General features: G+C 36.3%; 1 protein-coding gene across 2 annotated transcripts in view; it reads right to left on the bottom strand.

The window, feature by feature from the left end:
• Positions 1 to 13,592, bottom strand: part of STIM2 (stromal interaction molecule 2) — a 139,504-nt gene that overhangs the window by 47,302 nt on the left and 78,610 nt on the right. For both annotated transcript variants that reach the window (XM_027599130.2, XM_027599131.2), the window contains exon 3: positions 8,959 to 9,073. In XM_027599130.2, coding sequence (XP_027454931.1) covers positions 8,959 to 9,073 — 115 coding nt within the window. The remainder of the gene's footprint in view (positions 1 to 8,958; positions 9,074 to 13,592) is intronic.

Here is a 13,592-nt window from a genome sequence, read left to right as displayed (position 1 = left end):
TGTTGCCTATTCTCCACATACAAGAAACTAAGACTACAAAAGCCTTTTGTTAGTAGTACAAATAATGACATTTGTCATTTTGAAACTAGACTCTACCTCAAGAACAGGCTTTCCCTTGTATAAACTGCTTTCCAAAGACAATGAAAACTCAGTACTTCTACAGACAGCTAAGAACAGCTTCTCCTGAAACCAAAAGTATCATTTAAAAGCTGCAAAGTGTTAAAAACCTGAGTTAATAAAATAGCACCAGCATTTGAGGCATAGTCAGAGCCCTGTGTTTTTAAAATGTGCTATATTAACTACAAATATCTTGAAAGCAATTACTCCAGCAGAGTGCTTCCCAGTGAAGGGGTGAGGAGAGATGAGAGGTAAATAAATGTCCCTTCATGCAACTAACCCTCTGGCCTCATCTGCCCTCTGGCAGACCAGCACACTTCCTATTCGCACATCCCACAGTGCCTAACACATACCTTGATGCTAGATCATATCACATCCTTTAATTACGTGTTAACAGACCCTTCTCCAGTAACAGACCACAGACAGGCGGAGGACGGAAAACATATTCTTCATCTGTGTATCTTCCGTAACTAGGACAATGCCTTGCTCATAATAAATACATTTACTAAAATATGTTCCCTGTATGAATCTGTTAAATGATTCTCCTCAAGCCCAATGGATCTAAAATCACAAGGAAGAAAAAAAAGTGGAATTCATTCTGAACAAAAGGAAAAAGTTGATTCAAGTCTTCCTTTAAAACACTTCTCAGAATTACACATTAAACTCAAAGCTAGTCTTCCTAAGTGAATTCATCTTCCTTAACTGTTCTATATTATAAGGCTTTCCGAAACAAGAAGCTGTAATAGTTCCTAATATCTAGTGCGATAATGATAAAAATGCTAAAATACACTACCACCTCCCACAGACACAGTAAGTGCTGCTCACCACTAATTTCTACAATAACATTCTTCTTTGCTACTGAGACCAGACACAGATCAAGCTTCCTTAGTACACTGCTATAAGGCACCACCACCAAGTGGTAAGCACTGGTTTATGAGCAGAATCTTCCTTACCACTCCTGGAGCAGCTCATCAGGTTTAAACATCAAGGCTCCCTAGTCTGGTCTCCCTCTGACTGACCTATTTTCTACTATTCCCCAATTCAGATGCCTCTTGCAACTGCATCAGTCTCCAAATCCCCACATGCACCATGTTCACAGCCATCTTATAAAATGAGTGGTAACAAGGGATGGTCATTAAGCACTTGCTATGTGCTAGGCACTGTTCTAAGCACTGCAGATGTACAACAAATTCATTTCATCCTCAACAATTTGATGTGATACACAATTTTTACCCCCATTTAGCAGATGACAAAACTAAGACACAAAAAGGTTAAGTATTACATCTAATAACAAAAGACAAATATTAAAATGCTGATTTATAGACTAAAACTAAAAAAATTATTATATTTCTGATTTATAAATTGTGCTTATTTGAGGGATTTAGAATTTAAGTCTGGAATTACACATATTCACTTACTCATTTTAATGTGCTAACTTGTATATTACTCTATTATTTCTAAGAACATTTTATGTCTTTCAAAATCCTGCTCAAGAGTTATCTCCCTAATGAAGACTTCCTCATAACAAATCTGTCCATTTCCTTAATCTCTTATAATAGTACCACTTACCTAGCATTTAATCACGCCTTCATTAATTGTTATTAATATTTCATGTGTGCACATGTAACAATACCGAAAGCCCCTTGTTATTAATATTTCATGTGTGCACACGTAACAATACCGAAAAGGAGAAAGGCCTTCTCTTACACTTCGTGCTCTACCACAGGGAATCCCATGCATACTGTAAATATACAAGTAAATATCGTATAAATGGATGCCACAAAGATAATGACACCTTCTAATGTGCAAGGTCTGTATCTTTACTCCTCTCATAATGCTAAACAATATGCACAGATATCCTTCCATTTTTTTTTCATTCCAGTCTCATTGTAACCAACAGCATACACCTAAAAAATTGGTCGATTTTTATCAGCATGTAGAGATCCACGTATACTTCCATACCCAGAAGAATATCCTTATGAATATCAAGGATCTATATAAAGGAAATATTTATAATCCTCCTTACTTTTAGAACTTTAACATCCAAAGTAAGGAATCTTTTTCCTTTACAAATCCTTTTATGTCACATTTACACTTTTGTTTTCCAAACAGAAAGAAAATACTCTTGATCATTTCTCTCTAGCTAGGATTTATATACACTTGAAAACAACCGTTATTTAAATGCCTACATCTCTCTTCTCTCAGACAATTTCAGTTCCTTTAAATTTCTAATCCAAAAAAAAAAAAAAATTAAATTAAATTAAACCTTCTGCAAAATTTCCAAATGTCTATTCAATTTGTAAAGCCCAAAATTATACAGTGACATTACGTAAGATAAGACCCATGCTGAACAGGATGGAAAGATTACCTCATGGTTGTCACATGTTATAATAACTATTTAACCCAATGAGCTACCAGTTTTAAAAAGAGTACATTAATCAGTTTTTTATCTATTATGATGCTTAAAATTTATATATAACCAATAATTTTCTACCTACATTTTCCTTCATCAGGAATCTGGCTACTCTTTAACTGCATTCAGTAATTCTAACAACGTATCCAATTTATCAAAATCTATCTGAAATCTAACACTAATTTTTAAAATGGCTTTCATTTGTATTGGACTGCTGCCATGTACAAACTGACCAGGCATTCTCCACACAAGCAAAAAAAGTACATTCAGGTAACACTGAAATTTTTCTGTGTGAGATCAGGATCAATTTCTGCATAATACAATTTTACTTTTCCCCAGTTGACAACTCCATAAAGATATTAGGTCCATTTCACCCTCCAGAGAATTGTATACTACAACGGTTAAGTATTTAGCCTAGTATATCTGCTCATTTTATTTATGAATATTATGAGACTCAATCAAAAACCTTGTAAAACTTTCAGTACAGTGGAACATTTTAGTTTACTCACCATCATTACAAGGACAAGTCAACATTTACTAAGTGCCTACCAGATGATGCCAGGAATTATGCCAAGCACTTTTACTACATTACTCATTTATATCACATAAAAACTGCATTTTATAAGTGAATTTTAAAATGTGCCCAAAGTCTTAATGCTCATCAACAGAAGGACTGGGATTTAAATTTGTATAGCTTGAAAGCCCACATACTTCCTACAGCATGCCACTTCCACTTCCAGCAAATTTCAGGTACCTGAAAGAGCCCTGAGGGGCCACCATTTATGGTCCACCTCCTCATCCCCTCCCAGAACTCCTGGTCAACCTTCACAGCCTTTCACAAACAGCAGCTTCCATGTATAATCCTACCAGAGAGTTAATTACTCCTTCCAGTGAGCTACCTCCATATCCTATACTTACTCCTATTATGATACACATCACCATTTATTGCAATTATTTGTCTTTCCTACTCAGCTATTTACACCTCATAGCCCAGAGATACATTTCATTCATCATGAATACCTGGCATCCAATGCCTAGTTAGTACATCATAGATACAACCTGTTCTGCTACAGGTGTTTCTGTGTCAGAAATTAGCTTATATGCAACTGGTAAACAAGAATCATGTCAAGAAAATATAAAAGTCTATCATTTCAAGTGTGACTTTTCCTCACATGTTATCATTTTATACCTCCAAGTAACAGCAGATGGATGCAAAGTATCCAGAATGGCCAAACACAATGGCAAATGTCCAGGCTATGAACATACTTACTGTCTGCTCACACTCCCTCTCAGTCCAATTTGGCCACCGCCTGTGTCAGCAAAGCTTGTGGCTCACTTCTCAAATTCATGGGCTCTGCCTTTGTCTGCATAATTTAGCAACCTCAACCCTAACACCTCCTTCCATGAAGTTATCTTGACCTACTTGTAAAGGCCTATACTCACTACTGTATTGACTGATTAGGAATTTAACACATCTTTTGAACTTGTGCTAGTATTTTTATTAGTACTATTAGTGCATTGGTTACAAAGCTGCATAGGTTCTGAGTAGCCTGCTTCAACCCCATTTTTCTCATAAACTGTAATTTTTAAGTTCATAATTTTACAAAACATAACCTTTTCAAGAATGCATATATCTCATGGTCACAGAAATGCCTGTACTCAAAAGTATTGGGTGAACTGAATTACTGAGTAGCCAATGCCCATCAGGTATGATACATTCATTCATTCAACAAATATTTACTGAATATCAAAGTAAATAGGGCACCGCTCTAGGCACTGGAGACACAATGACGCAGTGTCATTGTGCCACACAATGGGCACAGTATAATTGTGTATATTTGTGGTATGTGTATGCAGGCATGCACACACACCAGCGTGTGTGTGTATTATATTCAACTAAACAACCTTGAATTACATATTATTGCTAAAGGTACATTCTAATCTCTATACCAGCAGTTTCCAAACCTTTTCAGAGGAATCACTTTTTGTTTCCTAACAAAAATCTTAAACAGAAACACAATACCCAGATAAAAGCAGAATCCTGCACATCCAGCATGCCCTGTCCCTGAGGTATCTCCAGGATACCTGAGGTTTGTGAGGCTGTGATGTAAAAACCACGGATTAGCAAAAATACCCCATCTTTACATGACCGTTAATAAATGTGTCATGTGTATTGAGAAAATCAATTAGGTCACTATAAAGCATCTAGGGGAGGTTTCATTCGAGGCCCAAGGCTCATTTCTCTCTCTTCCCATGTAGCTGTGTTAGTAGGAGCCTTAAGACTACTCCTCCCACATACTACTCCCCTAGGAGGTGATGTGAAAGACTGGGGTTTGGAGAAAAAGCAGCATACGGTTTGTCATTTAGGCCAACTCTTCAGTGACTCGGGGAAATCTCACCATCATAATGGCAAAATCTTAGGGGGTGGAAATTAAGGTGAAAGCCCAGGGGAAAAAAAAAAGATTTAAGAGGCTACCCAACTTGGAAAGGCCTTAGCTCACAAAATAAAACAAAACAAAACATGCTCACAGATGACAAAAGATCTCACCAGACTTCCTAGGATCAGAAACAAAACTGGGTTTAAGGACAGAGTCCCGATAGATTTGGGATACATTAATAAACAAAATAAACAAAGAACCCCTGCTCTCTGAGGCTGACATTCTCAGAGGCAGGAGAGAGAAAGGAGACCAACATACTGAATAAGTCAATTATACGGTATCTTAGAAGATGACACATGATACGGGAAAAAGAAAATGTGACGCTAAGAGAGACAGGAGTGTCAAAAAACCAAGGTAAGAGCGGGGAGAGAGGAGTGTGATCTGTGATTTGAACTACAATAGTGAGGGTGGGCCTCACGGAGGGTCCATAACAACATCTGAGGTCCTGCAGTCGTGGAACAGCAACGAGTCCAGCTGGGATAGAGCACCGTGAGACAGACCAGGGGCACACAACAGGAACAGAAGAGGCCGGAGGGGAGGACAGGTCATGGAGAGGCTTACAGGTCTTTGTAACGACTTTAGCTTTTACTCTGAGCCACCACAGGGCAGGGAGCAAATCTGATTTATATTTTAAACAGATCATTCTGCTAAGTGAAGTCCAGAATGCAGCAGAGCACAAGCAGACACAGCGAGACCATGAGGCAGCTGCTGCAGTTACCCAGGCAAGGGATGGGAGCTGAACCAGGGTGGAAGCACCATGGGTGGTAACAAGTGGTCAAGTCCTTCTTCCTTCGTTCAAGCACAATGGGTTAAGTGGGTTCCACTCAACTTATCGCATATCCAAAATCTAAAATATACTAGTAGCAACAGACCCTTCAATGGGTCTCTAATTCCTTTAGTAATGCCTCCATACTGCAGAGATTTCATACACAGGCATGCCTTGTTTGATTGCGCTCTTTATTGCACTTCAGAGATATCAAACCAGCCACCATGTTCCCTTAAGCCTAATCTAGAGTAAGACCCTAACCCTCTTCAGTGCTGTGAAGACTGAGGTGAGGAAGCTGCAGAAGGAAAGTCAGAAGCTAACAGAGGTTGGTTCATGAGGTTTAAGAAAAGAAGCCGTCTTCATAACAGAAAAGTACAAGGTGAAGCAGCAAGTGCTGATGTCGAAGCTGCAGCAAGTTCTCCAGAAGGTAAGTAACAAAGGTGGCTACACTCAACAACAGATATTCAATGTAGACAAAACAGCCTTATATTGGAAGATGCCATCTGGGACTTTCGCAGCTAGAGAAGAGAAATCAATGCCTGGTTTCAAAGCTCCAAAGAACAGGCTGACTCTTTTGTTAGGGACTAATGAAGGTGGTGACTTTAAGTTGAAGGCAATGTTCGTTTACCATTATGAAAATCCTAGGACCCTGAAGAATGATGCTAAATCTACCATGCCTGTACTCTATAAAGGGAACAACAAAGCCTTGATGACAACACATCTGTTTACAACATAGTTTACTGAATATTTTAAGCCCACTGTTGAGACCTGGAAAAAAAAAAAAAAGATTCCTTTCAAAATATTACTGCTCACTAGCAATGCACCCGGTCACCCAAGAGCTCTGATGGAGACATACGAGATTAATGTTGTTTGCATGCCTGCTAACACAACATCCATTTGACGGCCATGAATCAAGGAATAATTCTACTTTCAAGTTTTATTATTTAAGAAATACATTTTATAAGGCTATAGCTGCCATAGATAGTGATTCCTCTGATCAATCTGGGGAAGTAAATTAAAAACCTTCTGGAAAGGATTCACTACTCTAAATGCCATTAGGAACATTCGTGATTCATGGGAATAGGGCAAGATATCAACAGTCACAAGAGTGTGGAAGAAGATGATTCCAACCCTCATGGATGACGTTGAGGGATTCAAGGTTTTAGTGGAGAAGGTGACTGCAGATGTGGTGTAAACAGCAAGAGAACTAGAATGAGATGTGGAGCATGAAGATGGGACTGAATTGTTACAATTTCAGGATCAAACTTGAACAGATGAGGAGTCTTCTCTTACGGATGACCAAAAGAAACTGGTTTCCTGAGATGGAATCTACTCTTGGTAAAAACGCTAAGATTGTTGAAATGACAACGAAGGACTTAGAATATTACATAAAACCTGGTTTTGCAATTATGAAAAAAGTTCTCCTTTATTTAAAATGCTATCAAACAGCACTGCATGCCACAGAGAAACTGTTCATGAAATGAAGAGTCAATCAATGTGGCAAACCTCACTGTTGTATTTTAAGAACTTGCCATAGCCACCCCAGCCTTCAGCAAGCAGCACACTGCTCAGCCAGCAGCCACCAACACTGAGGCAAGACCTCCACCTGCAGAAAAATTACCACTTGCTGAAAGCTCAGAGGATGATTAGCACTTTTTAGCAATAAAGTATTTTACAAATGCATACAAAGGTATGTACATTGTTTTATTTTTTTAAAAAAAGATTTTATTTATTTATTCATGAGAGACAGAGAGAGAGAGAAAGGCAGAGGCAGAGGGAGAAGCAGGCTCCCCGCGGAGCAGGGAGCCCAATGCGGGACTCGATCCCAGGACGCTGGGATCATGACCTGAGCCGAAGGCAGACGCTCAACCGACTGAGCCACCCAGGCGTCCCAGGTACATTGTTTTTTTAGATGTAATACTATCACACACTTCATAGAATACAGTATAGCATAAACATAACTTTTATACACACCGGGAAACCAAAAAACTCATTTGACTCACTTTACTGCAATTATCTGGCTTATTGTGGTGGTATGTACAATATATCTAAGGCATACCTGTGAGCAGATTAAGTTTTTCTGAGTTTTCCACCTTTCTAGCAATTTCTCCCCCATGAAATTTATATTCTTTCATTCCTAGTACTACCCAAATTCCTATTACCTAAAAATGGTATGGGGCAGGGAAACGGAGAGAGAGATTTTTAACTGTATGTATCTTTCATTTAAGTCAGTGATATTTTTTCCTTCTTTTTCTTCTTCCCAGTGTATTTTAACAGATGCCTCTTTTAAAAAGTGAAAACAAAAATGTAAGCAAACTATAAACCTTCTTGTACGCTAATAAAAATACTGAGCATTGACGGGATAGCTTTCTCTATTTTCCCATTTCCAAATGTTACCACAGCCAGTCTAGTAAACTTTATTATGTCTTTATCCTCCTATGCAGTAGTCTGTCCCACCTTCCTCCTCCTTTCCTTTCATTATTCAAACTTGCAGAGGAAAATATATACAATGTAAATGTTTGGTAAAAGAATAGAAACACAAAAACATTAGGAAAATGACATTTTGGTTGACTCTGTCACTCAAAAATAAAATAAAAATAAGAAGAATAAGCTTAATGGACTTCCTTTTTTTTTTTTTTTTTAAATTTTAGTAGCTTTCTAGTATTAGGGATCAAGTTGAGGTTTAGGTCATACACTTTTCCTGCCTTAAACAATTACTGTCCCTGAGACAGCCTGAAGATCTAAGGGCAGAAAAGTAGTAAAATATAAATCACAGAACTTTATCATGCAACTCTTAGAAGACTTCGTAATTTATTTCAGGAAAAGCTTAAAAGTTCTGTGCCTTCTGAAGACTTTAGGAACTGTTCTCAGTAACTAAAATAACAACTTTGGGATCCATGTTTATTAGATAAACCTCTTAGAATAATGTCACTTAACAGCTGAAGCAATACTCCACAACTTTAAGCTCTCAGACATGCATGATCTTATTTATTCTAGTATAAGGTATCAAATTATCTGAAAACAGGCTGACCCTTAATGAATGGTAAGATAAAAATCATTTTTCCAAAATCAAAAGTGGAAAAATTATTTACTAAAATATAAATATCCTCACAGAAAATGTTATTTTGATTTTTTTCATAAAATCATTTGCAGTTAGGGAGTTAACAATGGTTAAGCAGGTCAGAAGAGCAGGTGAAGGATTCAGTTCACTAAAATAGTCTTACCTTCTGATGTTTTCCACCGTTTCCATAAATCCTCAACAGTTATATGCTTATCTTCTCTGTGCAGATGGCTGTGTTTATTAGTAGCATCTTTGTATTTCATATCTTCTCTGATAAACTATAAAAGAGAAAACATTAAGTAAATTTAAATTCCCTATTTTATAATCTCTGTACACTCAGAAACAAAATTTTGAAATCCAGTAGGTGGCAATTTTCAGATAACAACTGGTATATTTTTGGTATTTTATACTCACATTATTCTTACATTTTTGTAAAATTTATTTAATAAAATGTCTTCTACTACTAATAACAACAACAAAAGTACTTACTTAATGCTCATTATTTACCAGGTACTATCCTACATTATAGTATGTCTATTCACTCTCACACACACACACTCATTTAACTTCATGATAATACTATATTATGTATCCCCATTTTATAGATGAGAAAACCAAGACCCAAAGAAGTAAAATAATTTGCCCAAGGTTGAAAAAATAACAAACAGCAAAGTATATTATGCTCAATAGCACGATATTTTATATATATATATATATATATATATATATATATAATATACATAGTGCCTTTTTACGAAACACTTAGTGACAGGGGTGTTTCAAAACACAATTAATACTAATCTCAATTACTGCCTCATATTTCTGGGTTCTCCTATATGTAAAGCTATTACTTACAGTTGAGAGGCATCTGACTGCAGTGTTCAGAACTAAAGCATTTTATAAAACTGAAGTAGATCTCGATTAATCTTACTTTAAAATACAGAGAGAAAATGCACTAATATTTTCTTTGCTAAAAACTAACCTGCTCTGTATTTGTTACAGAAAATCCTTCAGTTGCTCCCCACTATCTCCCAAATAAAAAGTCGTTTGCTTTTTATTTGGGAGAAGGAGAAGCAAACTCCTTTTATGGCTTACATATCATTTTCCAATCCTATCCCCGACAATCTTTTCAGCCTGATCTTTTGACATTTTTCCCATATAAACGCATTACTCTAATTATACAAAAGAAATAGTTTTTTAAATTATTATGCTTTTTCTATCTCATTTCTGATTTTTCCTGTTTTGGTATTATTTTACTTGATATCTTTATTTTTTCAAAAATACAAGATCATACAAAAGATTATTTCAGAAATCCATAACGCAGAAAGTGAATATCCCCTATAGCTACCAAGGCGTATTTTTCTGACTTTTATATACTGACGATGAACATCATTTTCAGACAAAGGCCAAATTTTGCTTTTGTGTCATTTTCTGCTAAAACTAAAAAAGAAATTTTTAACCTAATATTGAGAAATCATTTCACTTTCCTGAGATTTAATAACCTCAGCTACAAAATGAAGAAACAACATTTTAGGATCAACACTACTCAACATGTCATGAGACTGGTGTTGGTCAGGAAACTGATACCTGTCTACAATACGTATAGAAACGGAGAGAAGCCATTTAGAAACCTTTATAGTAATGAGACATTTTCAAAGAATCTGACCCAAGCATGTGATAAATGTACTTATCGTGCGGGCCCCATCTATGATGAACTGAAAATGAAAAATCTGGTCCTTCACCATAGATACTTTGAAAAGCAATTACCTAGGTCTATTCTAGTGCTTACAAATTTTGATGTTCTAACTAGTGCCGCACTCTGTTTTTCTAAGTACCCTTTTTAAAAGTTATTTTTAAAGGGACCTGCCTCACTGCTCCAACTCCTATTTCATATTTGTCTAATTTACTATTTCTGCCAATTCCTCATTGTTCTTCCTGATACCTTCAGAATGCAGTAGATATACCTGGAAAAATCACTGTCACTGAGATGTTCAGAAACTGCCCCTAGCTTGGAAAAGGTTCAAGAGCTAGAGAGAAATTCTAGAATGAAAAGCATGATGACAAAAAAAGCAGGGAGGAAGCCTGCCTTGGAAATGGTCCAGTCAGTTGGAACAAATGGCAACTGTTTCATATATGTGATACATGAGGGGAAAAAAAAGTCCTAGGAAATTCTCTTCACCCCATGAACACAAAGAACCTAAAAGTAGAGTTCTGTGGCTTTAGGATCAATGTATTTCAGAAAACAGAGCTAATTTCCATATATAGACTAGATGAGGCATTCTAGCCAAGGAGAGGTGATTTATCATGACGGTTAAGCACTCAGACTCTGGAGTGTGACAGACTATATTCAAAATCTGATTCTACTACTTGTATTCTTTTTAGCCTATTTCTCCTTTGTACAGTGAGGAAAATAAAATTACCCACTACATATGGTTATGAAAAAGATTAAATTAAAAATTCATACTTAGTACATAAAAGTGTTAGACAATAAAAATAATTTGAGTTGTTATTGCTGTTGAAGTTTAAAGCCTGAATAAATTAGTTTCACCCTGACTAGACTGGTAGGTTAATATACATCTTGGAAAACATCAGACATTTATAAAGCTACAATTTCCCAATACTCTTAGAACTACCATTTAAGACATTCTGAAACAAAATACGTAACACAGAAATGAAGAGGAGAACCACAACCTTTTCACTGACTATGTAAGCAGAGATTTTCCCAAAGGACATCTGTCATCAAAACAACAGTGTCCAAGGTCTGATAGGTGAGTCAGTTAAAGCAAATGCGTTCCTGGAAAAAAACTGCAGGGTCTTCCTGTCTTGAAAATAATACTAAAATAGCTTAGTATAATGTCTCAAGGGAAAGAATGCATAACCAGAAAGGACTACTGTTAGCCACACTTGTACAGATGAAAATGGAGGGTTGACAATTGATTCGATTTGATAGCGTTATTTAAGGAAACCAAATGCTGGAAGTAAATTTTACAGAATTCCAAAGTTTGTCCTTCACCACTATTCACACCGCTATCTTAACGTGGATGTTCTAAAAATGCACTGATTCCCAAATTCTTAGGAATGATACCATGCTAATAAAGCATGAGTTGCCCATGTTTCTCCATCCCAAAACTGATCTTATGACAGTGGTGGAAAGCACAGATTCAATCTTCAGACCGTGAATATCTCAAATGTACTATTTGCTATATGACCTTAGTAAGCTACTTTCCCCCCCTCTGTGCTTCAGTTTTCTCATGAGCAAAATGGTAATAATAGTCATATATCAAAAGTGACTTTATTGCACATGAAATGTTAAAAACAGTGCTTGGTATATAGTAAACACTCAACAATGTCAGCTATTTCATGTAAATCATTTGTTTTTTAAAATAACGAGTTAAATCTTTGCCTTGATATGCACACTCTATATCATTTCTTGAAGTGGCAGAAGATAAATTGAGGTACTACAGAACACCACTGATAATCACTGATCTGAGTGCAGTAATATCAAATCTTGCTTGATACCTGCCACACAAAATGCTGTAACAATGCAGAGACACGGGCTACTACTAAGATATTTGTCTTAATAAGTTTGATCTTATCATCTAAGATGGATGATGACACCTACACAAAAACGTAAGAGAACACAGGCAAACTGGAATATGTTTTCATGGAATTAAGAATGAAAAAGGTAAATCACTTAACATCTGAGAAAAAATTCTTCATATCCTAAATTCAAATATTTTTTCAAACATTAAAATTCTATACTAAAGAAAACTTCAAGCTGATTTGACAGTCTCTACACCATACCACAAGCATAACTTTACACTTTTGCCCAGTAGCTACAGTTATCAGTTATCAGTCCTTAATCCCATTCCCTAAGCCTCCAAACATCAAAAGCCATCAGTCAATCCCCAGTTTACCCACAGTAAGTGTACCAATGACCTCCCTAGGATTCTGTTCTGTTCTCAGAACAGCTCAGAACTCAAGTGGCCTCACAATGACTCTCAACACCATCTAAGCTAGACTGTAGCCTTTTATGAGCTAGGTAGAGAACTTAACCATTATTTATTACACTAATTCAATCGAATGATCAGTTAATAGAGATGACAGATGACAAACAACTAGTTTACAAAGACCTGTAAAACACAATATATTTATGAGCTGAAGTATGCCAGTCATTTGTTTTACCGGAACCAATACATGACCTATATCATGACTACTCTTCAAGATTATTGCTGATTATAATCCAAAAATCTCTTAACAAAATTACCTACGATTCCATCAGTTTATCCAATAGTAAATAAGGAAATAGAAAGAAAGAAACAAAGAAACAACTATACTGTCCTTAAGAACACCAAAATAAGAGTCCAAAGGCAGAGGCAAATGACTCATCTTCTGTGTTCTCATTTGGAAAATAAAAGGTAAACAAAATCTTAAAAAATTAGAAATATAAAAAAGAACATAGTTTTATAAATATATAGAGAACATCTGTTGCTTTTATTTATTATTATTGTTATTTTTTATTATTATTATAAAAACAAGTAGGTATCGTGGCAAGTAGGGATATACCATAGAAATGTCTTCTGGCCATCCATGAACTTGTGGTGATCAATACTCATGAGATCACATAGGTCAAAATTATACCCATCAAGCATAACAACAATAACATATAAGTGAGTCAGATTTAACATTAATATGTGAATTTTTATGGGGCGCATGGGTGGCTCAGTCGTTAAGCATCTGCCTTTGGCTCAGGTCATGATCCCAGGGTCCTGGGATCGAGTCCCACATCAGGCTTCC

This window comes from Zalophus californianus, chromosome 2 (assembly GCF_009762305.2).
Source record: "Zalophus californianus isolate mZalCal1 chromosome 2, mZalCal1.pri.v2, whole genome shotgun sequence".
Taxonomy (NCBI): Eukaryota; Metazoa; Chordata; class Mammalia; order Carnivora; family Otariidae; genus Zalophus; species Zalophus californianus.
This window is presented reverse-complemented; position numbering and strand designations above follow the sequence as displayed.